Source organism: Acomys russatus, chromosome 16, assembly GCF_903995435.1.
Source record: "Acomys russatus chromosome 16, mAcoRus1.1, whole genome shotgun sequence".
NCBI lineage: Eukaryota > Metazoa > Chordata > Mammalia > Rodentia > Muridae > Acomys > Acomys russatus.
In genome coordinates, this window is record NC_067152.1 from 29,075,694 (window position 1) to 29,102,348 (window position 26,655).

Below are 26,655 nucleotides of genomic sequence, written 5' to 3' on the forward strand. Positions count from 1 at the left end.
CACAGAGACCTTGTCTCAAAAAAAAAAAAAAAAAAAAAAAAAAAAAAGTAAAATAAATAAATAAATAAAATAAAGTCACTTAAGGCCAGGAATGTAGAAGCAAAGGTATCAGTCACAGAGACTGCAATCCCTCAGGTCCTGAATTTTAGATTCAGACTTACTGTGGCCCTAGATGTATGGCAAGACCCAGATTCTAGCCCCAGGGCCCTCTGTGCAAAGGTCCTTCCTAGCCTGGCTGAAGGCGTTACCTGGTCAGGGCTTGCCAATGTGCCTTGGTACCTGATGCAGCATGGTGGGGGTGCACAGTCACTCTGAGGTCTGAAATGCCAAGTGCCTTAGAAGTTCAGGGACTGGATGTACCAGTCCCCTCCGGCCATACAGAAAGGCAGAGGTGGGGCCAAGTCTGACCATGAGGAAGGGGGCCTCATTGGGGTACCTAGAGTTTTGTAAAATAGGAAGCACAAGTCTTGCCCCCCTGGGAAACTAAGTTTCAAGGGACTACCACACAATGGGGCCCTCATCCCAGAAGCCCCTTCACCCAAGCAGCCTGGGAGGAGGTTCTCAAGATGCTTCCTGAGTGAAAGAAGACTTTTCTCAGTTTTGCTGAGCATCTGGGGCTGGCTGGAGTGGCAGGTGGTTGGGAAGGGGGGAAGTCACCTCGTTCCCCGTTCCCAGCATTGATGTCAGTGCCGCCTGGGAAATCGCCTTCTCACCTCTCCTGGGCCTAAAATAGAGCTGGGGTGGGGGTGGGGGTGCTGTCACAAGCTAGAGGCAGGTCCCCAGTCCCCAGCAGAGGCCCTGAGGGAGCAGAGGACCCAGGAAGGGGTTCCCTGCCTCCACTCTCCTCTCACTCTGTTTCTCTGTGACTTGTGGTTCCTAAGGATTGGTATAAAAATCCTGTGGTCTTGCGAGGTCAGGATGGGGCCTCTCTGTAGCCACATGGTTCATACCCGGTGCCCAGAGTGAGCATCACTAACCAGACCCAGGGACCTGTGTCTTGACCCAACATACACCTGGACATCTCAGTCAGGCATTGGGGTCTTAGGACCTCTGAGAAGTCAAAGATCTCAGACCCGCACCCTGGATCTATCTTCCTCAAGAAGCCCAAGGAACTGGGTTGAAGGGACAAGTAGGGGAAACTAGGGTACTGTCACTATTTTACAGAGACGCATCTGGGGGGGGGGGGGCTGTATGTAACTTCTGCTCTCTAAACAAGACACAGACATGGGGGAGAAAAATGGAGCGTGATGGCTGTTCTTATATAAATAAGCAAGCTGGGTGGTTTGGGTTTGGTTTAGGGGGAATGACTGGAAGGCCCCACCTGAGGCACTCAGGAGCGCCAAAAGGGAGGCAGGGACCTCTTTGTCAAGAGAAGGCAGATTAGGAAACAGGGTTCAGATGCTGGTGTGTGGGGGCTGCAATGGCCACCTCTGCTATGGATGATCTAGGGACCATGGAAGAGGTGCTGAGGGGTGTGTGTGTGTGAGTGTGTGTGTCTGTGTGTGTCTCTCTCTGTGTGTGTGTCTCTCTGGGGGGGTGGGGGGTGTTCAACAGGCCCTCTGTCCCTCATACCACCCGTGCCTTAACCTTCCCAAGTGCCCCAACCTTCTGCTAGCAGATGAGCTGGGGCTGGAGTACCCCATTCAAGAGTACTAAGTCCCCAATTCCCCAGAGGGGACATCACCGAGTCAGAGTTCCGGGACCCTCTTCACCTTGCCACCCTCTCCACCTGCCGAGGATGCAGCTCTTTATGCAAAGCAAAGAGATAGTTGGGGAAGGGTCTCAGGATGGGTGCACCTGCCACGGGAGTGCGGGGGAGACGGGGGCGAGGGTCTCCCGGCGGTGCCCCTTTTGTCCTATCGCAGCGGTGGCCCCGGCCCCCGACTAGGGGGCGGGGGGCGGGCCCAATGCTCACGTGCTTGCCGCTTGCCTCTTAACCCGGCCCCGCCGCCCCGCCGGGATGGCCGCCGCCGGAGCGCGCTGAGCCCCGCGCCACCTACCCGCGACCCCCGCCGGGCCCGCACGCCCGCCCCGCTCGCCGCCGGCGTCGCCCGCCCCCGCCCTCCTCCCTCTCTCCTTCCCTCCCTCCCTCCCCGCGCCGCTCGCAGCCGCAGCCCCCGGACCCGGAGGATTATGAGCGAACCATGAGGCGGCTGCGGCGCTGGGCGATCGCGGCTCTGCTGCTGCTGCCGCTGCTCCCCCCGCCCGGTGAGTGACCCCGACCGCCTTGGCTCCTGTCCCCGCGCCCCTGGCCAGTCTGCCCCGGGCTTTTGCGGCGGTTTCAGCTGCAGCCACATTTTTCTGCAATGCTCCGGGAGACAGCCGGTCCCGACCGCGGGAGGGTAGGGGAGCGGGAGAGAAGGGCAGGTGCTTCCACCCACCTGTCCGGATCCGATCGGCCCTACAGCGGCCATCCCCTGCAGCTGGCCGGCGGACTCTGCAGGTCTCTGCGGGCTTGGGGGAGGGGGGGCAGTCGTGACTGTTGGGCAGAATGAAGCTCTCGGGGCCCCCTCCCTGTGGGGCTCTTTCTTCAGCAAGACAGCCAGATCCTCCCACCCGTATGCCCACTGGGCTCCAAGGGCCACGACCGAGTGGGGGCCGGGGCGTGCCCCCGCCCCCATCCTAAGTCTCCTGCCCCATGGAGGGCATCTGCCTGCAGCTATGGCCTTGTCTCCTCAGGTCTTGGGGCCCTGGGTCCTAGTGGAGCTCTGTACTGGAGGAGCTCAGCCCAGGTGAGGAGCCCAGAGAACCCAGAGGGCCCTGAGGTCACGGAGCCCAGCCGGCTGGTAAGGGAGAGCTCCGGGGGAGAGGTCCGAAGGCAGCAGCTGGACACCAGGGTTCGCCAGGATCCGCCCAGGGGGACGGTGAGTGGGGCTGGGTGGTGAGGCCAGGGGGCTGGAGGAGGTCTCGCAGCCCACAGCAGTCCACCAAGTAGCTAGGGTACGGTGCCCCCTGCTGAGGTTGCCATCAGGTGGGGCCCGGAACCCAACACTGGGGACACTGGGACTCTCCAGCTCCGGGCCTCTCGTCACTGTGGAAACGCCCTGCACATCAGTGGACACAGGCATGCTCAACTCTTCAGTTTGCCTGGGGTCAACCTTCAACCAGCCCCCCACTGCCTACCAGAAACAGTGGTTCTGTCTAAACCAGGTCTTGGCGGCAGGGCAGCAGCAGCATACAGCTAAGCATCCAGTCAGGGTGCACGCTCTGAAGTCGCACCAAAACCACCCTCAGTGGACTTTCTTGGAACAGTGTGATGCTTACTCGTGCCTCAGTGTCCCTCTGTGCATACAGAGGTTTATTCTTGTCCTAGCTGAAGGTGTGTGGGGGGGGGGGCTTCCTTGGGAAACCATCTGAGGCCCAGAATTCGTGCACCAATGCCAGCTCTACCTGTGCCCTGTCCCCTTTCAAAGCTGCTGGGCCCCTGCCTCCCAGAGGAAGGTTAGGAATGAAGGAGATTAAGTGCAATTAATAATTAATTAATATCATGTGAATAATAATCACTCAGATGGAATATTCATTCAGCATGCCTTCGATCTCCAGGAGCTCGAAGCTGAAAGTTAGCCAGGCCAACAGGGGCGGCAGAGGGCTGTACAGTGGAGGAAGCCTGGCAGAACTGGGAGGTGTAGAGAGATTCAAAGGAGAGACAAACCCAAGTCTGAGAAGTTTGGGCAGCTGGGAGTGGTGGGAGGCAAATTGGGCTGGGCAGAGGGAGGAGGGGAACGGAGGAGACTGGCGTCTGGCCCTGCCTAATGTACTTGGTTAAAAGCCCTTAAGGGGGAGAAGAGGGGGGGAGAAGTGGGGTGGTGCAGGCCAGGGAATAGATGAGAGATGGAGTGGAGCAGGAAGGAACATGCATAATGAATGGACCATCACTCAGAGCTGTGTCGAGGAGGCCAGGGGAGGGGGCTAATGGTCCTGAGTTGGCAGCTGCTTCAGGGGTAGGGGATGAGGGTAGAGGCCAACTTCAGTGCCCACTCAGGCATCCAGGGAAGCAGCTGAATGAGCCTTGGGGGTGTCCCAGGCCCAGGGTGTGTGTGTGTGTGTGTGTGTGTGTGTGTGTGTGTGTGTGTGTGTGTGTAGTATCCTGGTTGCTGTTTGGTCTCTAGTGTAGCTTTCTACAAACTGAGCAGTCCACAGTGGATCTGACCCCAACTGACCACTGGGATTCTGGCTTGGGCTTACGGATGTATAAACTGCGGGGTCAAGAAATAGTTGAGAAACATGAAAAGAGGGGGCCCTAGCTGGGTAGGCTATGTGGTTGTCTTCCGGTAGTTCTTCCTTAGGACAGAGCAGCTGGGCTGTGGGGAGAGATGGAGAAGCACAGTGGGGCTGGGCTGGGCTCTTTGGATGTTGTCCTTCCGGCCGAGTGGGTTGGCATGCATATGAAGCCAGGTATACGCAAGTAACTGAATCCGACACGTAAGATGTGGCCAAGGTGTGGGAGTGGATCTGGGCCAGTGGTTGTCTCAGGTGGAGGTTTCTCTGGATCTGAGACCCCTTCAGGACCTCATGCACCCTTCCCAGGAGAATCACTTGGCACCCTGTGTCTCCAGCCCTCAGTTTCCAAAAGTAGGGAGGCACCTGTTCAGGTGGTAAAGGGGAGGGCTGCCAAGGCCACGGGCTACTTTGGGCCAGGCTCTGAGTGCTGTGTGCATAGTATATCACTTAATTTTCCACAAGGCCATAGGCGGATACTTCCGTCTGCCCCTCTCTGCAGAGGGACCAGCTCAGACTCAGTGGGCCTAAACCGCTTGCCCAAAGTCGATAGACCTTAAACCGGTAATAGCAGCGGCGATCCCCAAGCCCAGGACACTTTCCACCGAACTATTTTGCCCTGAGAGATTACCAAAGTTGGGTCTGAGGGGGCAACATCTCCAGTTCTCCCCAAGCCAGCAGGATGGAAGAACAGGGGAGGCACAAGCATGTCTAAGAAGTCCCCTAACTGATTGGGGGGACCCTGGGGTACCTCCTGTCCCCCAGCGCACACACCTGATTTCCATGGTCACAAGTTCAGGACTGACGGGGAGAGTGTAGGTGGAGCCAGGACTCAACAGGAAGTGGCTCTGCCTCTGCCCAGATCCTCTGCCAGGAGGTTGCTTGCCCTGCAGGCTGGGCCCCTGGCGATGCAGGCTAGAGGCCCTGTGCTGGCCACAGGGGACCTGCCATGGCTGGAGCCAGGAATTAGACAGCAATGTCGCCATAACCCCTTGCTGGGGCAGACCTCTTTAGCTGTTGAGTGTCTGGGTTGCTTATAGTATTCGTCGGAACTCCACAAGCCAGAGTTCCTGTTCTCATTTCTCAGATGCAGCCCTCTTGACCATGGCTCTCAATACCTCATTTCTCTTATTTGGAAGAAGATTGGTTGGGCCTGTGGCCTGGAAAAGTGAGAGAACTCCCAAGAACCCAGAAAGTCATTCTCTCAGGGAGCCTGCAGCTGAGGGAAAAGAGAAGAAGACACGAGGATCGTGGTGTAGAGTTAGGTTGGCGGTCACTGCAGACGCGTGTCTAGGCAAAGAGTAAGCCAGCTGACTGAGTCCATGGGCCCATGAAACTGTTGGGTGGATTTTTTTTTTTAAAGATTTATTTACAGTGCTCTGCCTGCATGTACACCTGCAGGGCATCAGATCACATTATAGATGGTTGTGAACCACCATGTGGTTGCTAGGAATTGAACTCAGGGCCCCTAGAAGAGTAGCCAGTGCTCTTAACCTCTGAGCCATCTCTCCAGTGTTGGGTGGATCTTACCTGGCCCTAGGGAACCCAGATTCTTTGCGGGGAACCAAAGGGAAGTTAGGCTGTGGGCAAGCGAGCAAGGTCAGGACTCTCAAGGGTCGAAGGCCTGCAGACAGGAGTCACCTGAGCCAGGCTGTCCCTTGGGGGTACAGGGAGGCGGGGCTCACTCAAGAACTACCAGAGCAATAACTGCTGTGGGGTGTATGCTGCAGTGGAGTTGGGGCAAGTGAGTGAATCTCCAACCCACTTGAGACGGACACAGGGGACAGCAAGGTCAGGGACCTGGGCCCCCAGAGACAAGGCCGTGCTGTGATTTGCTACTATGGCAGAGCAGCAACACAGCTCCGTCTGGGGCTTGGGGAGGAGTGGCTCTCTGAAGAGAGTGAGTGGCTGGAAGCCAAGGACAGGGCATTTAGGGGTTACCTGTCCAGCCCCACCGCACAGTGACATCTGCAGTCCTCCCACGGGGACTCTTGCCTGTGGGCCTGGCCTTACCCAAGCACCCTCCTGGCTGCCTCAAGGAGCCCAGCTGTCCAGGGTCTGTCCCCAGAGGGACTGATGACCCTGTAAGGAGGTGACTCTGTCCTCAAAGTTTTAGGTCAAATCCAATCATCAGAAATGCGTGCACCTGCTCTCCATGTCTGTGGCCCACTGCCCTGGTGGTGAATAGAGCCTTTTCACCTTGCTGGTGGCTGCTGAAGGGGGATCGGGTGCTACTAGATGAGGGGGCTCCAGGGCAAGGCCCCTGGCTCTTTGGCGTCTTCCTCATTTGCTGTCACCAAGCCCCAAGAGTGTCTCCAAGTACAGAGAGTAGGGTACGACCCTCATAGGTAAATCACGCCAGCCAGAGCCGGAAGCACAAAGCCGCCATTCATGTCCCCTCACAGGAGGTAAACCAACAAGGAAGTGTTTTGCCCTCAAAGCCCCGTTCAGCTGTGCTGAGTTGAGCTTCACATCACGCTAATGACACCCCGTTTTGGTAGTAGATGGGGGTGAATGGGTTCTCGGGTCTTATACCGCCCACCCACCCTGGATGAGTGTTGAGCATTCGGATGGGGAGAAAGGTGACAGTAGCTCTTGCTACAGAGGATTAAAGGTCCTTAAAAGGTGAATTAGGGATTATGAGTGTCTGTGCCTGTTTGTGTGTGTATGCATATGTGTGTGAGTGTATGTATGCATACATTTGTACACGGTGTGTGATTATGTGTCTGTATTCGTGCTTGTATGTGTATGCATATGTCTGTATATGGTGTGTGATTGTGCATGTTTTTATGTGTATCCATATGCATGTGGATGTATGTGTGTATATGTTTGTATTGAGGGGGGTGAAAACTGGACACTTAGAGGTTGAGAGCAGTCAGTGGGCTGAGCTTTGGGGTCTGGCAGGTATTGGCCCTGCAGATGAGGGCTAGAGGAGGTGGGGTTCAGAGTACTTGAGAGGCAGTGCCTGGAGGTTGTGGGGAGCAGGGCTCTTTAGCTCAGGTTTTCTGGGGCACCCTAGAATTCTGGTGATCTTCTGCACCCCTCCCACCTCTGAGACTCTAGGTCTGAGGGAGGCAGCTGTCTTTCTCTGTGCCCTATAGTCTAGCTGGGCCCAACACAGGGCATAGAGAGAGTGAGAAAGTAAGGCATGGGGCAGCCAGACGCAGGTGCCTGGGAGGCAGGGAGGGCCTGCCACAGGAAAGAGTCAGGTGGAGGGGCGGTCACCTGCCAGGCACCACAGCTGACATCCAGATGCAACCTCCAGCCCAGGAGGGAGACCTGGCCTGGCACTTGCCCAGCATGACCCTGGGCCTGTCACCACCTGGTGTTGCTCCCTGAGGACCTGCCAGCCCCGGGCAGGTTGAGATCAAATGAACAGAGCACAGAAGAGCCGAGGTGGCTGAGAAGTCAGAGGCAAGCGCAGGCCATGGGGTCATGTCCAGCCGTCCTGAGCAGTGCTCAGCTGGGAAGAGAGGCTGAGGTGACCCATTGCTGTGACCTCAGGTCTTAGAGGGCCCTAGGGACTGAGGGTAACGGGAGGAGATAGGGCTGGGACTGGTGCAGGGACAGTGACCAGGCCTGGCAAAGAGAGCTATTGACTTCAGTGGAGCCCTGGCCAAACGCTTGCCTAGGACTTGCAGGTCCTGGAGCCAGCAGCCTGGTACATGGACTACAGCTGGGCTTGCTTGATCTGGCTCTCCTCTCTGAGAGTGGACAAAGCTGGGTCAGGCCACCGATGCCTTAGTGCCTGAATTTTCAACTATCTCCCACCACCTTGTACAGAGTCCCACGTCCCCTCCCCGGCCTCTCAGGCCTGCCTGGTCTTCTCTGGGCTGAGCTCCAGGTCTATTGGAGACGGGTGCTACGTAGGTCCCACCTGAGCCTTACTGGCTTCAGAGAGTTGGAGAAAGACAAGCACGTTTGGCGTCACTGCTTTCCCCAGAATGGGATCAGCCTGGCCTTTGTAGAAGCCAGCCTTCCAGTATTGAAGCGCCCTCACCTTACCTTCGTCAGAAGGAAAAGCTGGGGGCGAAGAGCGGGGGGCTCAGGGAGGCTTCTGGGTCATCCCCAAGGTTACACAACTTAGAACAGGATCAAAGGAACAGACCCAGGAAGCTACATCTCTGGGTGGCCAGGACAGGGACAGACAGATAAACAGGAGCAGTCCTGAGGTGGGAAGAGCAGAGATGCCCAGGCAGAGCTGGAGGAGAGAGGACCAGAGCCAGGCCAGGCCCAGGGGGGGTGGAGAGCAGCAGACTTGGCCAGGTTGAGGACTGGGGGGTTGGGGAGGGAGAGCAGTTGGAGCAGAGGAGCAGTGGGGGGGGGGGGAGCAGCAGCGACTGGTTTCCCTTGGCTTCCTATTTTGAGCTCTGGGGGCTTAGGGTGGAGCTTGGAACCTCAGATGGCCTAGGATAGGGTGAGCCATGTCCTTGGGGCTCATAGGTCTGTCTTCACAGGCCCTGGTCTTTGATTCCACCTTGCAGCCTGCATTCCCAGTGTTGCTCATGGCCCTGGGCCAACTTCCAGTCTTGTCACCTTTCCACCTTTCTGGAGGAAAGGGCTTGGAAGTATATTCCATGGGTTGAGTATCAGCGGCCCCCTCCCTCCCTCCCCCCTCCCTTTCTCCCTCTCTCCCCTTCTCCTGTTTGGGGGACAAGGTCTCAATATGCAGCCAAGGCGGTATGCAACCATGGAGCCAAGGCTAGCCCCAAATTCAGGATCTTCCTGTCTCATCCTCCAAGTTCTGGGATTGTCACTCGCATCACCACACAAGGCCTTGCTTGACCTCTGACCTGTGTGGCCTTGTGCACACTAGTTAACCCTCTCTGTGCTTTGGTTACATCTGTCAGGAGGGACAGGAGCAACTGTCCCAAGAAGTGGTTGGAGAAAAATCAAATGTGGCAGTGCTCCTAAAAGAGTTCAGACCAACGGATGAGCCCTAAGCAGCGCTCAGGAAGAATTAGTTATGCTTAGATGGTAGAGGGCCCAACTAGGCATGGGCTGTGTGTGAGGCCTGACCTGGTGACCTCAGGGTCAGGGCTACCTTCCTGCCAGATCTTCCTGCCAGAGCGTAATTCTCTCCAAACTCGAATGGCAGAGCAGGGGTGGCGAGTGAGGCCCTTGCCTGGCATCTGGAGGTCGTCCTCCTAAATAGATGGGACAGGACCCCCCAAGCTCTACTGCTCTCCTCTGGGGGGGGCATGAAGAAGGTTTCCCTCCAGCTTCTGATGTCTCTCTTCCCCCACTCCACCTGCCAGGCAGCTTGGGCAGCCAGGCAGAGAGGGCAGCCATCTTGCTCAGGCCTAGTCCGTTGCCATGGCAACCCGGAGCCTCCCAGCCCCACTGCATATGCCCCTTTGAAAAATTTATCAGGAAAACTTCCGTGTTTAAAAATTAAGCGTTGGATTGAAATATTAAAAGTGAGCTGCTTTGGGCAGCCAGAAGACGATAGACTTGGGGTGTGGGAACCCTACCCTCCTGTCAAGGTGGCACCTACCCTTGCCAAGCATTAGGGACCAGTGGTCAATTCCCACCTGCTCATCTGTTTGGAAGCCCAAGTACTCCTGTGTAGATTGAGGTTGGGGGTAGCAAGGGGCCTGCTTCCCTTGCCCTGTCCATCTGTGAGCGGGGACCCTTCTATCTTTCTATGGTATGGTTTCTTTTTGTCCCTCTGAAGCTGGGGTGGTCCTGCCAATAGCCCCGAGAACCTGGCATGAGACATCAGGCTTAGCTGACCCCCTGTGTCCCTGATTCTCAAGAAGACCGACCCAGAAGGCAGCCAGGACACAAAGCGGGTGCCCAGGACCTGGGTGGAGAGTGGGCTATGGCCAAGGTTAACCAGCTGTTCCCAAGGAAAGGGGTGTCAGAGGACAAGGACCTCAGAGAGGGGTCTCCTTAGCGGGTGGAGCTTCGCTGCCCCCCTCCCCAAGGCTCCTCTGGGGTTCCCCACCCCCCCTCCTCAGCCTGACACCTCTCTGCCCTTCCCCATGCCAGCCTGTGCACCTGGCCCAGGTGAGTTTTGTTATCCCAGCCTTCGATTCAGACTTCACCTTGGACCTGCAGCTAAACCAGTAAGTGTGGCCTAGAGCCAGAGGATGGGAGGTGGGCAGTGGGGCTTGGCTGGCTGGGGGGGGGGGTGGTCCTAGGGGACTTGGATCCTTAGCTGGGGTGGGACCTAAGTGGCATCTGGCCTCACTAAAGGGACCCTCCTTTCTCCCGCTACTTTGCTGTTTCAGTCACCTCCTGTCGTCGCAATATGTGGAACGCCACTTCAGCAGGGAGGGGACAACTCAGCACAGCACTGTGAGTGCCTGTGGAAGGGATCCAGTTTGATACAAGTGTTGCTCAGTGGTTACAGATGAGAGGGCGGGGCAGTAGGTGGGACTCCGTGGTAGAGAGCTGGCCTGGCGTGTGTGAGCCTCTGGCCCCCAGAAGACCAGCACAGAGAAACACTGAGAACAGGGAGGTGGATGGTGGAGGCATGCCAAGGACACATTCAGCATGGCCTGGTGACTGGAGAGCTCCCATCCCCTGACACACACACCGCCCCCCCATTAGAGGCTCTGCAGACCAGTAGTTAGGAAGGGCAGCCCTCATTCAGACTTGAGGTCTGACTTGCCCCCTTGCGCGGAGCTATAATAGGGTCCTCATTATGTCCTGTGAGCTGTATCCCCAGAATCTTCTGGATGCTTTGGAAGGGATGACAACCCCTCCCTTGTTTGGGGACCAGACTCTGGGCCTCATACATCCTAGACGAGGGATCCACCCCTAAGCAGCACCTCCAGACCAAAATGCCTCCTCTTGCCTTGCGAGTCCCAGATGCCTGCCACACTAGGGTCCCAGCCCTGGAGGCCCTGGAGCCTGAACAAAGATGAATGAGTGTCTATAAATAGCTCGTTCTCCCCCCCAACACCCCCCCCCCAAGCCTGCTCTGTAACTGGAGCACAAGTAATTCTACAGGAAGCAGAGTCGGGAGAGGCGGGTGCTGCTGGTTGCCTCTGACCTATGAGCAGGTCAGGAGGACCCACGCTGTCACAGTTGCTCAGCTGAAGACCACATGTGTCTGTGAGCTTGCTCACAAGGGTCGGGGTGGGGGTTGGGGGGGACCTTCATCTACGGCAGATTCCGGTTAAGTAAGACGCTGTGTGTGGCATGCTCAGAACAGGGCCTGGGGTACGGCAGGAACTATGCGAAAGCCAGCTGTTGGCCTCAAAGGAGTCTGAGATTCCCTTAACCAGCCCCAACAAATAGTCAGGAGGCACCGCCGCTATGGCCCAATGTCCTTCTTTTTTCTGGGGTAGATAAAGCTGGTCCAGGAAGTGTTAGGAGCTTGCTCACGGTGACAGAAGCCTCATCAGCTTAGAACCTCTGCTGTACCCCGAGACTGCAATCCCTGCACATCTATGCCCCCCCCACTCCTCCTCGCCTTCATGCTGGGGCAGGGAGTCCAACTCACAGCTCTGCTGCTCCACAGGGGGCTGGAGACCACTGCTACTACCACGGGAAACTCCGGGGTAACCCACACTCCTTTGCTGCACTCTCCACCTGCCAGGGCCTGCAGTGAGTATGGGGGGGGTGCACTAGGCAGCAGGGGGAACCTCTGCCCGCCCCCCAGGGTGATGGGGAACTGTGCCTTTCTCCACAGTGGGGTCTTCTCTGATGGGAACGTGACTTACACTGTAGAACCCAAGGAGATGGCTGGACCTTGGGGACCCCCACAGGTAAGCATGGCCAGCACAGGCCTTCCTGCCCTCCTTCTGATGGCCATGCTGTGACTGCCCCCCCCCCAACAACTGTGGCACCTCCTCCTCTGCAGTAACCTCAGCCTCACTGCCCTGGATGACCCCAGCTCTGGTTCCTGCCTTCTGTGCCCCCATCTCCAATGTCCCCTCTGTCCCCCAAGTGACCTCTCACTGGGCTCCAGTGTCCTTTGCCCCTGTCTCTCAGGGCGCCCCCCCCCCCCCGCCCAGGTCTTGACCCTGGAATCTGAGCATCTGGGAGATCAGATCTGACATGGGAGCTCTGGCCAGTTCTGGGTCACCCCAGGGGGAAGGTCTGCAGCTGTCCTCAATCTGGGCCCAGAGAAGATCTGGTTGGCTCCCCAAGAACTAATTCCCCTCATTGCAGGGACCCCTTCCTCACCTCATTTACCGGACCCCTCTCCTCCCAGCCCCTCTTGGGTGCAGGGAACCAGGTAAGAGAGGGGAAGGGGGAATTGGGGCTGGACAGCTGGACCCCTCTTTACCTACTGCTCCCCACAGGCTGCCTGTTTACTGTCCCTGCCCAGTCTGCTCTTCCCAACTGGCCCAGGCTGAGAAGGAAAAGGCAGGTACGGGGCCCGCACAACCTCGGGCTACAGAGACCTTAGACTGTGGTCCAGATCAGGTCATCCCCACCTGGCAAAAGAGAGCTCAGAATAATGAGATCTGGAGGTTGGGGGGGCGGGGAACTCCTTCCAAGAAGGGCCCCTTCAACTCCCTCCTGGCACTGGTGTCTACACAGGTCCCCATTTTGGGGGCCCTTGGACACTGTATGTCCTCTGCTCTCATTTCCAGTGGGAGGGGGCTAGCACCATCCCTGACTAGGGGCCTGAATGCCCCCTTCCCTACAAGTCTGCCCATGGTTTGCCCATGAGCCCAGACATGGAGGGGACTGATTCCAAGTGCCCACCCACCCTCCAGGTCCGCAGGGGCCACCCCACAGTGCACAGTGAGACCAAGTATGTAGAGTTGATTGTGATCAACGACCACCAGCTGGTAAGCTCCTGCATTGAGGGGGGACCCTGGGAGGAGAGGCCCAGGGGAGCCTCACCTTCTTCCCCCCTCCCCACTTCTCTCGGCAGTTCGAGCAGATGCGGCAGTCGGTGGTCCTCACCAGCAACTTTGCAAAGTCTGTTGTGAACCTGGCAGATGTGGTAGGCAGCACCCCTACTCCTGTCTCCCCCTTCAGTTTCCCCAACCCGCACATCCAGGTATTCAGGGGTCAAGTACCAGTCACTGACCCCTTCTTGGAAATATAGATTGCACCCTCCCTCCAGCACAGTGCATGCACACGCGCGCGCACACACACACACACACACACACACACACACACACACACACACACACACACACCTATCTTCTCTCTGGGCCCAGATATACAAGGAACAGCTCAACACAAGAATTGTACTGGTTGCCATGGAAACATGGGCCGATGGGGACAAGATCCAGGTGCAGGATGACCTATTGGAGACCCTGGCCCGGCTTATGGTCTACCGGCGGGAGGGTCTGCCTGAGCCCAGTGATGCCACCCACCTCTTCTCGTGAGTCCCCCACACAGCACCTGCCAGCTAGTTCCTTCTGCCTGTGCCAGGTGCTCTTTTGGGAGTTGGGCGTCTGCAGGTGGGGCCCACCTCGCACCTGCCACCTGCTTCCCACCTCATGTACCAGCTGGGTATCCTCTGCACCTCTGCACCTGGGGCTGCGTGGGCTCTTTGCCTTTCCTTGTCAGACTGCCCATCACCCCTTCCTCAGTGACGCAGTACCCTGGTGATGGAGAAAACCTCTGGTTTGGCCTATCCGTGAATGAACCCAACCAGGGGAGGCGCCGGAATCCACGGTTCCTTCTGTAAAGTCACCCCGACAACTCTCTACCTTCTAGGGGTAGAACCTTCCAGAGCACCAGCAGTGGGGCAGCCTACGTCGGGGGCATCTGCTCACTGTCTCGGGGTGGAGGTGTGAACGAGGTGAGCCCAGAGGGTCATGGCTGGGAGGCTGAGAGCAAGGCTTGATGAGACACAGTGGCTATTGGGAAGATGCAGACACCTGTGCTCTATCTTCCCCGCCCCTAGTATGGCAACATGGGTGCCATGGCTGTGACCCTGGCCCAGACGCTAGGGCAGAACCTGGGCATGATGTGGAATAAACACCGGAGCTCAGCAGGTACCAAACCCTGAAACCCCTAGCCCTCCCAGCACCTCAAGAATTCAAGAGGGGGGGGGTCAGTGTGTGTGTGTGGGGGGGTGCTTCTCCAACCTATTTCATGTGTTCCTAAATCGCCTCTTAGGGGACTGCAAGTGTCCGGATATCTGGCTGGGTTGCATCATGGAGGACACTGGGTGAGTTCTTGGGGAAGAGTTTGGCGGGTAAGAAGAGTCCTTCAGGGAGCATTCGCAGTCTAGAATACAGGTTAATCGCAAACAGCTCCGGGAGGCTAAGATACCCAAACTGGCCAGACTGTGGCGCGCTCTCTGGCCACTGGGGGGCGCCCGGGCCTCGTACGAGGCGCCGTCCCTCTGGAGCGTTCCAACACTGGGCTCTTTGTCCCGAGGTTCAGTGGAGCGAACCCAAGCGATGTCCTCCACCCTTTCCTACATGGGCACGTGGGAACTGACTGTCGTGCAATCTCGGGGCAGTTCCTCGGCCTCCTTGTAGTGACAACCAAGTCCCCGGAGGGAGGGAGGAGTGCTGCCCCCAGCAGCACAATCCCCCCCCCCCCCCCGTCCCGCCTGCCCAGGTTCTATTTGCCCCGCAAGTTCTCGCGCTGCAGCATCGACGAATACAACCAGTTTTTGCAGGAGGGAGGCGGGAGCTGCCTGTTCAACAAGCCCCTCAAGGTATCAGCCCGGAGAACCGGGAAGCGGGGGGTGGGCAGGGTCCCCGCCAGGCGCCTAACATCCCCTCGTCCTCCAGCTCCTGGACCCTCCGGAGTGCGGGAATGGCTTCGTGGAGGCGGGGGAGGAGTGCGACTGCGGCTCGGTGCAGGTGAGTGGTCCAGGTGGGCTCCAGGAAGGGAGATTACTGAGTGGGTAGGATCGAGGATAAGGGCCCGCCCGCCTCTCCGCTTCTCCCCCGCGACTCTCAGGAGTGTAGCCGGGCTGGTGGCAACTGCTGCAAGAAATGCACCCTGACTCACGACGCCATGTGCAGCGATGGGCTCTGTTGTCGCCGCTGCAAGGTGAGGAGGACCAAGCGAGCGTGGGGGCGGGGGCCAGGGGGAGGGGTGTCGGGGCGGAGTCGAGCCAGGAGCAAAGAAAAGACAGGATGCCCTCCACAAGGGGCGGGAATGAGTATGTGTGTGGGCGGGGCCTGCCCCGAAGGAAGCGCCACTGGGGGATGGGGTAGGGTTGGGTCACCGTTAGATGTTGAGGGCGGAGAAGGACAGGAAATGAGACACAGACCTTGGGATCCAAGTTCCATGGCAGTAACCCTAGACGGGCAGCGGCGAGATATTTATCCTTCCCAGAAACACTTGCATGCTTTTCCTAGTACGAGCCACGAGGTGTCTCCTGCCGAGAAGCGGTGAATGAATGCGACATCGCTGAGACTTGCACCGGCGACTCAAGCCAGGTCTGTCAAACCGGCTGCCCTGCCGATGCTCGAGCAAGATAGCCCCATCCCCTATACGTTTGGCTCTGAAAAGCTGACTACTCTCGGCTGCTGCCACGCCGCCGCTAACCAGCCTCAGCTTTTTTTTCCTCCAAGAAAGGGGTCCTTCGAGAACCCCTAGCTCTGTTCCTTCAGTCACTTAGCAAGCATTTGTAGTCAGACTGGCGATCCCACCGCCTGGCACTAGTGTCACCGGCTAAGTGTATGCTAGGGATCAAGTGGATAGTAACCTCGACTAACTAGATCTGGGGCCTCCAAGGCAAAGGATGTAAGAAACTGAGGAAGCCTGGAAACGCGTAGGAAACTTACCAGTCAGATCCACAGAGCCTGGCCTGGTGGCGCACCTCTTTAATCCCACCACTTGGTAGGCAGAGGCTGGCGGATCGCTGTGAGTTCGAGGCCAGCCTGGTCTACAAAGCGAGTCCAGGACAGCCAAGGCTACACAGAGAAACCCTGTCTCGAAAAACAAAAAACAAACAAACAAACAACAACCAAAAAAAAAAAAAAAAAACACAAATCCACAGAGCCAAACAGGCCCCTGTCCTTCGTGTGGAAAAAACACATGACAAATGAGGCCCCTCTGGGGAGCTTTCAGCACCCTGCATTCTTCCCCTTGCTACCTCAGCTCAGGCCTGGGCTACCCTGCTTAGCCAGCCCCTCTCTCCACAGTGTCCCCCTAACCTTCACAAGCTGGATGGTTACTACTGTGATCACGAGCAGGTATGAGGGCTGGGGAGGAGGGGTCTCCACTCTGATGCCCCCAGTGTCTTCACGCCTTATCTCCCCTGGGGGGCGCCATAGGGCCGTTGCTATGGAGGCCGCTGTAAAACCCGGGACCGGCAGTGCCAAGCCCTGTGGGGCCATGGTGAGTCCAACTGGGTATCAGGAACAGGTACTGGGGGGCAGGGAACCCAAAATTGAGGGCTAGGTTGGGGCAGCTTGTGGTTGAACATGCCCTGTACCGACCTGTGTGGCTTCTAGGGACTTTGGGCATGAAGCCCAAGGATTTGGACGTGCAGGTCTGAGATCTTGGAGGGGGCTCCGAGGTCTGGGGGTGATGCTTCCCCCACCCCCTCTCTCCTCTCTCTCTCTCTAGTGGCTGCTGATCGGTTCTGCTATGAAAAGCTGAATGTGGAGGGGACAGAGCGTGGGAACTGTGGGCGCAAAGGATCCGGCTGGGTCCAGTGCAATAAGCAGTGAGTGGCCAAGGCATCCATCTGTTGGGCATCCCAGTTCTAGGGTTGGGAAGAGCCTGTAGGCAGAGGGGAAATAACACAGGGTCAGTACTTGGGTCTGAGGTGAAATTTGGGCTCATTGTCCCCATGTACCCCAACAGGGATGTGCTCTGTGGCTTCCTCCTGTGCGTCAACATCTCTGGAGCTCCTCGGCTAGGGGACCTCGGGGGAGACATCAGCAGTGTCACCTTTTACCACCAGGGCAAGGAATTGGACTGCAGGTGTTGTCTGGGACCGTGGCTGGGGAAGATGAAGTGACAACTGAGCTGGGAACTAGAGGACAGGGATTGAGACTGGCTCTGCCACCTCTCCAGGGGAGGCCACGTGCAGCTAGCTGATGGCTCAGACCTGAGCTACGTGGAGGACGGCACGGCCTGCGGGCCCAACATGCTGTGCCTAGACCACCGCTGCCTACCAGCCTCTGCCTTCAACTTCAGCACCTGCCCAGGCAGCGGAGAGCACCGGATCTGCTCTCACCACGGGGTGGGTGTCTAGAGGCCAGGGTAGCATGCCGAGGAGGAGGCTCGCTTAGGGACATGGCCTCGCTGACCTATGCTGCCCACCCCCCCCCCCACCTCACCTGTAGGTTTGCAGCAACGAAGGGAAGTGCATCTGTCAGCCAGACTGGACGGGCAAAGACTGTAGTATTCACAACCCACTGCCCACGTCCCCTCCCACCGGGGAGACTGAGAGATACAAAGGTGAGGCCGAAGCTGGCCAGCGCAGTCTGTATTGCCCATTTTTCCATGCCTGTCCCTGCCAACCAAGCCCTCCTCTCCTCCCCAGGTCCCAGCGGTACCAACATCATCATTGGCTCCATCGCCGGGGCTGTCCTGGTTGCAGCCATCGTTCTGGGCGGCACGGGCTGGGGATTTAAGTAAGACACATGCTCCCTAGATCCCCCTCCAGGTGCTTGGGGGTTCCGCCACCCCGAGACTGTTGGAGCCTAATGGCCTTCCTGACAGGTTAGCTCACCCAGGACTCACACATTGCTCGCTCAAGCTGGCCCACAGGGTTGTGTTTGAACATTTTAAGAAAGAGCCTGCTCAGATTTGAACAGTAGGTTTTACAGTAGCTGCTCAGTTGGGCTCAGTGCAGCCCAGCAGCACTGCCAGGGACCTGTCTGGGGTTTCCCCAAGTCCCTGTCCACATTCAGTCCAAGAACTTAGGGATACTGCAGTTATGGTCTGGTCTAGACCCCACTGAGGCCCAAGGTCACAGGGCGATTTAGTGGCAGCACTAGGACTTGAACCCTCCACCAATCTGGGGTAGATCTCCATGGTCCATCTATGAGGCAGAAGGTCTTCCTGGGATGGAAGGCCATTTCTTCCAGAAGGTTCACACATCTCCTTTTCCTTCCTGTCTCTCTCTGTCTCTGCCTGTCCTCTCCTTGGCTCCTGAAGAAACATCCGTCGTGGAAGGTATGACCCGACCCAGCAGGGGGCAGTGTGATGCCGGCCACGTCATTCCTCCCGCTGTTCTTGTCTCCATTTCATCCGTCCTCTTGCATTCTGTTGACCTGGAGCTGGGACCGATCTGATTCCCACCCCCACCCCGCCCCCCTGCAAGCAACCCTGCAGGCAGCCTGGGAGTCTGCAACCTGCTCTGGCCCTTCCTCCTGCCCACCCGCCTGTTGGGCCCTGGTCCACCTTCAGCTGTCCTTTCTACAGCCAGGTCCCATGGCCGGGTGGGCGCGGGAACTGTGGCCTCCCTCTGCGTCCTGCGTCCTGTCCCATCTGTTTTGTCTACCATGCCACCGCTGTTTGACCTCTGCCTAGACCCCCCTCCTGGCCAGCCTGTGACTTGATGCCTCCAGGATCTCTGGGGGAGGTGGCGGGCAGCAGCTGGGCAAGGGGGGTTCACTCTCAGGGTCCAGTCTCATGTCTTCTCCTGATGCCCTCTCTCCGTTCCAGGTCCGGAGGGGCCTAAGTGCCACCTTGCTCCCTCCGAGCCTGGCACCTACCCACCATCTCGGCCCTGAACCTCGAGGCTGCCCCCACCCTGCCACAGAAGGAGGCACCATGCCAATGTCTTCCAGGTTCAAACCCTTCAACTCCTGGCTGCCCAGGGGTTGGGGGTTGGGACTATGGCCTTGTCTTTTAGACCACCTGGGTAGAGGGGGCCTGGAGGAGGGCACTTCCTGCCCAGCCTCCCCCTCCCACCTCATGCAGCTTTGGCCTTGCACACATTCTGGGGGCCCCCTCCCCCCTGTGAATATAGCTCCCATCCTCCCAGACTGCCACAGCTCAAGTTGGGGCCTGGAGTGGTGCCTGGTGGGGGCAGGTAGCCACCAGTGGACACAGCTGGGTGGCCCCTCTTCAAAACCAGGCAGCTGGAACCAGGGTGGTAGCTCTCTGGGACCTCACAGGAAGGGGCTCTATACTTTTTTCTCTTTCTTTCTTTCTTTTTTAACTCAATCTTAACAGGTGAATGTAACCTTTGGGTTGCTGGGGCCAGGGGGCAGTTGTAGGGATGTTTGACACAGGAGGGTCTGGGGAGGGCATCTGAGGCCTTGAGACCTCCCAGGTCCCTCCCTAGGGGTCCCTCACTGGAATCCTGGCAGGGAACCCAGCTGGGGGGGTTGTGGGTAGCAGCCTTGTTTGCCCCACCTCCACCCAGCTTAGACCAAAGCTGCCTGTCCCGTGCCCACTGCCTAGCTCAGGGGTGCCTTGGTGACCCTCTGTCCAGAACTGTCTTCAATTCAAAACCGACCGTCCTATTCCTGCCAGGATGCATGCATTTGGGGTATAGAAAATATAGTCCCTAAGATAAAAAATGGCACCTTTCCCCCTTTCAAGAAGGGTAATTGCCCAGGCTGTCTCGGGAGGTTCAGGTGCCTGGCTGTTCCCAAGCAGTCTGTCTTCCCAGGGAGGGCTCTAGGTAGGGAGAGGCAGGGGTAGCCCTGCGCCCCAAGGTCAGCACCTGTGACGTGTATGAGGAGATCAGGAGAGGACAGACCTCATGGATGATTATGGGCTACTAGGAAAACCCTCAAGCTCCCCTCACCCCACCCACACCCCGTCAAAACCTTTATTCTTTATTCATCTTCCCCCCCCCCCGCCCACGCTCCTCTGCCCCCCCCCAAGCCCCATCCAGGGCTGAGTAGCAAGTTTACAGATGTTCCTGAGTCTGCCCTCCTCTGGTCCCTGCTGGGCAGCTTGAGAGCTGGACCAAGGCTAGCAGAGCCTGCTCAGCACTCCCAGGCAGTCCGGCGCGGCCTGCCTTCAGGACCCTATGTGAGACAGATGAGCTCTGGCTCCTTGCCCTAAAAGCCAGCTGGCGGGACAAGATGGAGCATGCGCCCTTATGGATGAAAGCCACAAATAAAAGGAACCCCCTTCCTGGGGACACCCCACTCAGGCTAAGTAGTGGCTCTGGACACACAGAGTTCCCCTTTTTGTGTTCCTCCTATTTCTGAGGCCTCTGTGAGGAAGGCTCATGGGGGCTTCGTTGATTTACCCCAGCGGTACCCTGGAGCCTAGGACCTATTGGTAGCTTTTGGGATGGCCAGATGGTGTCAGCTACAGTGGGGTTCTCAGCACTGAGCCCCAGCTGGCACTGTCCTCATGACAACAGGACAGACTGAGGCCACCAGCCCCACCAGCTGAGGACAGGGGAAAGGCTGGATGTTGCACTGAGACCTCCATCAGGTGGCACATGCGCACACAGGTGACAGTGCACCTGGGCACAGACATGTGAACCCACACCTCTGCACCACTGTGAAGGCCTCTGCGTACCAGGGCATGGCTATATGTGTCCACGTGTCCTTGGTGAAAACATGAACATAAGACTTCCTGTGACCAGTCCACTCTAGTCCCCAACTTCCTGCACCCCCCCTGCCCCCACCCCAGCAACGCCCAACCTGGCAGTACCCAGGAAGGAAAGGGGGGAGGGAGGGGGGACTGCATTCACCTGACCTGGACCTGGGTCCCTATGCATCCTGTAAATATGTCATCTGGGCTGGGGTGGGAAGGCAGGGCCAGGGGCCCACATTAAAGATTAAAGATCACAATCTGGGCTTCCACGGAGCTCGCAACAACCTATGTCTCTCCTGTTTGAGTCGGTCAGTCCTCCCTGCCCAGACTCTGGGGTGTGACAGCTTGGCTGCAGAGAATATGACAAGAGCACCTAGGACAGTGAGGGAGCAGAAGGAAGGGGTGTGGTTTCCCTCAGTCGGTGAGGAAACAGGCGGTGGGTGGAGGCTAGATTCTCCCTTTCTCACTGTTGCAACAGTGACACTGTGCCCACCCTCTGGTTTCCAACAGGGGTGGGGTGGGGGCGACAGGAGGCTAAACCGTTGTCCCACTGAGACTGGCTGGGTGACACTGGACCCGAAATGGGACCATCACTGGCCAAAAGGCCAAGTACGAACCTGGATGGTTATGGGCTACTAGGAAAACCCTCAAGCTCCCCCTCGCCCCCACTGTCAAAACATTTCTTCATCGCCTACCTTCCAGGGTTGAGTGATAAGTTTACAGATGTGCCTCTGGCCCCCTCTGGTCCCTGCTGGCCAGCCTGAGAGCTGGACCAAGGCTGATGGAGCTGCTCAGCCCTCCCACGCAGTCCAGCATGGCTCGCCTTCACAAGCCTACTGCTTTATTCCTACTCTGGAAGCAGTTTGGGGGACAGGGCGTGGAGAACCACCACCAGAAGGAATCCACTGAGAGGAGAGACTAGAGGGAGTGGAGCGGGGCGGGGGGGGGGGGGGAGGACAGGAGAAATGAACCAGGTATGGGGTTGCAGGAACCGGCAACTGGTCCAGGATTGTAGCTACCTAGGTTTCTAAGTAGAAATAGGGCCACATCCAACCTAGACTCCAATCGACCTGTCCTCTGCACTCTGCCATCCCAGACCCCCCAGGATAGAGGACATGTAAGAAAGTATCTCCTGGGGCCCACAACACCTTCCCAGTCACTGCACAGAGGAGGCAGAGGCACCCTCAAAGCCGTCTGTCTCCAGGCTTGCCCCTCTTCCTTCCTCTGGGCTGCATCATCCTATTTTTAACTTTTCTCTGTGGTGGCGGTGGCGCCTGGCTCAGGTCATCCATCTCCCTGCTTAACCCCTTCTCAGTTCTCAGCTTCTGTCTGGTGGCCCCAACACAGGGCCCCAAAGGTAGTCAGGAGCGTGGCAGAGGGCACTGTGGAAGAGTAGCAGGGTCACCACCTGGTCTACACAGTTCCAGGTCGGCCAGGGCTACGTGGGGAGACCCCTTCCTCTAAGAACTGAAACTAAGAAGTCCTTTGTTTGGACCACCTCCCACACGGCATCTCCATCTCCTTCTCTTCCCATCCAGTACTCCCCATTCAGGACTTCTGGGTGAGGCACGGGCGTGGCATTCACCTGTGCTTCCCAGTTACCTCGTCTCTGGCTAGCGGTGTCCCCACTGTCCTCTCTCACCTGTTGCAGGTAGCTAGGCTGGGGTCAGGTAGCCTTCTCTACACGGCACAGGTACTGGATTCCCTGCTGAGCTGAAGGAACCATACCAATCAGTCATAAGAGCGCACGCCAGTGTCTAGACCAGGACAGTGCCCATCCCGTCCAGATGGATAGGATTCGGGCCACACAGACAAGCTGCATACATATTTTAAGACGTTCTAACAGCCTATTTAAAAAAAAAAAAAAAAAACAGGAAAAGATTGACTATGTCATTCAATGCAGTCTACCCAAATTATCCTCACTTCAATACATAATCATCTCAACATATGACAGACAATCTAGGGCTCGCAGGCAGGTGCTCTACTCTCCGCCACACCCTGGCGCCAAGATAGTACATGCCTTTTCTTGAGCCTTTAAACAAAAGAAAAAGAAAAAGAAAAAGAAAGAAAGAAAGTCTTTGTCCAAGTTAGGGTTTCTATTGCTGTGATGAAAAAAAAAAAAACATGATAAAAAAGCAAGTTGGGGGGCTGGAGAGATGGCTCAGTGGTTAAGGGCACTGTCTGCTCTTCCAGAGGTCATGAGTTCAATTCCTAGACCCTGCCTGTGGAGTGCACTAAGACCACCTGGCCTTTCTAGGACTCCGGAAGACGGTGGTTTGGCTGAGGTTTGGTGCCAAGGGGACTCCTGACAACCTCTAACCAAACCCAGGAAGTTCTAACAGGCCTGGGCTCCTTAGGTGTTCGAGTGTTCAAAGTAAATTATGAGGGAAACACTTGGCATAGCCGGGCAGTGGTGGCACACGCCTTTTTTTTTTTTTTTAAAGATTTATTTATTTTATTTATTGCATATGAGTGCTTTATCTGCAGACGAGGGTATCAGATTACATTATAGATGGTTGTGAGCCACCATGTGGTTGCTGGGAATTAAACTCAGGACCTCTGGAAGAGCAGGTGGCGCTCTTAACCACTCAGCCATCTCTCTAGCCCACCGATGGCACACGCCTTTAATCCCATCACTTGGGAGGCAGAGGCAGCGGATCGCTGTGAGTTCGAGGCCAGCCTGGTCTACACAGCGAGTCCAGGACAGTTGGGGCTACACAGACAGACCTTGTCTCGGGGGGAAAAAAATGAAATAGAATAGAAACTCTTGGCAGTGCTGGGGTCTGAGCTATGGCTGTCTTGTCCTTACCCAAAGGCCATCTCCAGTGACATGCCCTGAATTGGACCCTTGTGGTCCTTGACATCAGGAGTTCCATTCCACTTGTCCATTTCCCCCTTCACCCACCTTCAGTGAGGCAATGGGCTTGCAAGCCACGGCTTCTATCTTCTATGCAGAGCGCAGGGGATGGCCTTCCAATCCGAGTCGGTGCTCAGGTGCCACCTGGGTAACTGGGACGCTGGAAGAGCATCTGCACGTGGGAGCTTTAGCTTCACGGGGGTCCCTAACACACCCTGGCTCTTCTCCACTCCTGAACAGAGTTATGTGTGTGTTCTGTCTGACAGCAGACAAAGTGGCACCCACTGGGGAGGGGACACAGGCAGTCCTCATAACCTGGGTCTGTGTTATCTCAAGAGGTCACTGTCCTCTGGCCAGCAGTGGCCAGTGCATGAACTGGGCTCCCACTCTTCCCATGCCCACACCCTCTGGCAGGGCCCTGTCTGCTGGGCAGCCTCCAGACTTCCGGACAAGTATCTGAGAGGCTGCCAATCTCCCTTCTCCCCAAGAGCTGCCTGCATGTCCACAGCTCCAGTGCCCACTTGGGTTTAAAATAAACTCGCTATCTCCCTTTCCTTCAGCCGACCCCTGCAGCTCTCCCCATCCTGATGGACTCTGGAAATAAGTTGACCAAGCTGTATCAGTCACCACTGAGCACAAGCCTACCCCCTGGGGCAGGACGGGGGTAGCAAAGCATGGGAGAGAGGTGCTGGGAGGCAGGTCTGTACCTCAGGCAGGGCTGTTTGTATCCTGGATCAGACCTAATGTCACAAAAGAAGTCTTGGGGGCTGGAGAGATGGCTCACAGGTTAAGAGCACTAACGGCTCTTCCAGAGGTCCTGAGTTCAATTCCCAGCAACCACCGGGCGACTCACAACCATCCATTTGTTTTTTTGGGGTTTTTTTTTTTTGGTTTTTGAGACAGGGTTTTTCTGTGTAGCCTTGGCTGTGTTGGACTCACTGTGTAGACCAGACTGGACTTGAACTCACAGCGATCCACCAGCCTCTGCCACCACGCCCGGCTCACAACCCATGTATAACGTGATCTGATGTCTTCTTCTGGCCTGCAGGTGTACATGCAGACAGAGCACTGTATACATAATAAATAAATAAATATTTAGAAAAAAACAAAAAACAAAAACAAAAGGAAAGCAGTCTTCTCCTCAGCTGGCCACAGCACTGAGTGTCTCTCCTTGTTCTAACCCTTTATTGTTTTCAGTACTCGGTGTCACTTCCTCCCATCCAGAAAACACTTTTCATTCTCTTCATAGCCCAAAAAACTCCCCACCTGCCTTCTACTATTTTATTATGTGGTGCTGAGGAGCTGGACCACTCCTCAGAGCCCCTCCCACCCACACAACAACCAGTGGCAAAGCTACCCTCCCTTTTCCATTTATCAATCCTTGCTCCAAAATCGATTCTAATTCTTTCCGTGAACCAAGGCCTTTTTTTTTTTTCTCCTGGTGTTTTTGTTTTTTGAGACAAGGTTTCTCTGTGTAGCCTTGGCTGTCCTAGACTTGCTCTGTAGACCAAGCTGGCCTCAAACTGGACAAATCAAGTCCTTTCTGTCCTTTATTTATTTATTTTGTTTTTTTGAGACAGGGTTTTTCTGTGCGGCCTTGTCTGTCCTGGACTCGCTTTGTAGAGCAGGCTGGCCTCGAACTCACATTGATCCGCCTGCCTCTGCCTCTTGAGTGCTGGGATTAAAGGCGTGTGCCACCACGCTGGGCTCTTTCTGTCCTTTAAAAAAAAAAAAAATCCATCATGTTGGGCAAAGTGGCACATCCACATCCCTGTAAATCCAGCACTTGGAGATGGAGGCAGGAGGATCAGAAGTTCAAAGTTATCCTCATCCTACACAGTGAGATTGGGGACCAGTCTGTCACAAAAAATAAATTAATTAATTAATAAAACAAAAAAACAAAAACAAAAAAAAGAAGCCAGTAGGGCAGTGGTGGTGCAGGCCTTTAGTAGCAGCACTCAAGAGGCAGAGGCAGGCAATCTACAGATTGAGTTCTAGGACATCCAGGGTGACACAGGGAAACCCTGTCTTGAAAAACAAAAAACAAAAAAGAGTTAATTAATTAATTAACTAATCAAATAATAGTCCCAAACCCTGCACCAGCACCAGATCCATCCTAGATCAGTGCCCTCAAAGCCCAGCCCTCCCCTCCCCCTCAGAACCCAGGATCCCACAGGTAGTTCCTTACCACACATGCAAACCTTCAGGCTGTCAGCTTGAAATCTACCTTCTCCCCTCCCACCATCGGCTTGGGGCACCAGGCAGCTCTGCTCTTTCTTCCACGCAGGCTCCCCCAGCACCTCTTGCGCATAGGATGGTGCAAGTCTCTTCCCAGCCTCCTGCTGCTATCCAGGCTCCTCCTTCCGTGCAGACTGCAGCCTGAGGCATTTCAGCTCTTGGAAGGTTCTCCTCCGTGGACTTTCCTCACATGTATAGGTTGACCTTCGTTTTGTCTGACTTGTATATCTCTTGGGATGCATTTCCTGACACTAGCTAGCTGCAGGGGTCTGGGCTTTGCGGTCCTGCAGCACTTTCTCTTTATTCGCTGCCAGTAAGAGCCCCCAATTCTCGGTTCCCTGCTGCACAACAGTTAGAGCAGACTGTGTGGTCATGGTTGTGTGTGTGTGTGTGTGTGTGTGTTAGAAACCAAGAGGAGACACACAATAGGAGATAGAGTCGGACTGCCTCATGGATGCTCTAACTGGGTTTTAATCTGGAACTTGAGCGATTTCTGGAGTGTGAAAGCAGTAACTTCAACACACGTCAATCCAAGCAAGTCATAGGCACCGTGGGGAGTTTTATTTCACAGCGTCTATGAATGCTGTCAAGAAAGCTGAGACTCGCCAGGCGTGGTGGCACATGCCTTTAATCCCAGCACTCAGGAGGCAGAGGCAGGCGGATCACTGTGAGTTCGAGGCCAGCCTGTTCTATAAAGCGAGTCCAAGACAGCCAAGGCTACACAGAGAAACCCACCAGAACACCTGCCCAGCATCTTCAGCCCCTCGAGGGAAAAGCACTTGCCTCAGAAGAGTGACTCTCAGAGTCTGAGAACATGGAAGAAGATAACCTGTCTATACATGCGCCATTGCCCACGACACATACATACATTTTTTTTTTTTTTTAAAGAAACTGAAGAAGGGAAAAAAAAAAAAAAAAAAAAAAAGGCTGGGCGGTGGTACCACACACCTTTAATCCCCAGCACTCAGGAGGCAGAGGCAGGTGGA

At 56.2% G+C, this 26,655-nt stretch overlaps 1 protein-coding gene across 1 annotated transcript; it reads left to right on the forward strand.

The window, feature by feature from the left end:
- Positions 1 to 2,086: 2,086 nt before the first annotated feature.
- Adam11 (ADAM metallopeptidase domain 11) lies at positions 2,087 to 18,543 on the forward strand. Its single transcript, XM_051158805.1, has 26 exons — positions 2,087 to 2,208; positions 2,680 to 2,864; positions 10,213 to 10,289; positions 10,455 to 10,521; positions 11,693 to 11,778; positions 11,864 to 11,939; positions 12,346 to 12,412; positions 12,480 to 12,547; positions 12,900 to 12,974; positions 13,061 to 13,132; positions 13,353 to 13,519; positions 13,858 to 13,942; positions 14,048 to 14,138; positions 14,263 to 14,314; positions 14,713 to 14,812; positions 14,889 to 14,960; positions 15,061 to 15,153; positions 15,465 to 15,545; positions 16,254 to 16,304; positions 16,386 to 16,449; positions 16,681 to 16,780; positions 16,921 to 17,040; positions 17,134 to 17,302; positions 17,406 to 17,520; positions 17,606 to 17,696; positions 18,223 to 18,543. The coding sequence occupies exons 1-26, from the start codon at positions 2,145 to 2,147 to the stop codon at positions 18,269 to 18,271; spliced, it is 2,337 nt and encodes a 778-aa protein (XP_051014762.1). The 5' UTR covers positions 2,087 to 2,144; the 3' UTR covers positions 18,272 to 18,543.
- The last annotated feature ends 8,112 nt before the right edge of the window (positions 18,544 to 26,655 follow it).

Coding starts and splice junctions, on each gene's coding strand:
- Adam11 (XM_051158805.1), top strand. CDS start 2,145: ATGAGGCGGCTGCGGCGCTGGGCGATCGCGGCTCTGCTGCTGCTGCCG. Junction 13,133..13,352: donor TTGTGAACCTGGCAGATGTG/GTAGGCAGCACC, acceptor CTCTGGGCCCAG/ATATACAAGGAACAGCTCAA. Junction 17,521..17,605: donor GGAGACTGAGAGATACAAAG/GTGAGGCCGAAG, acceptor TCTCCTCCCCAG/GTCCCAGCGGTACCAACATC.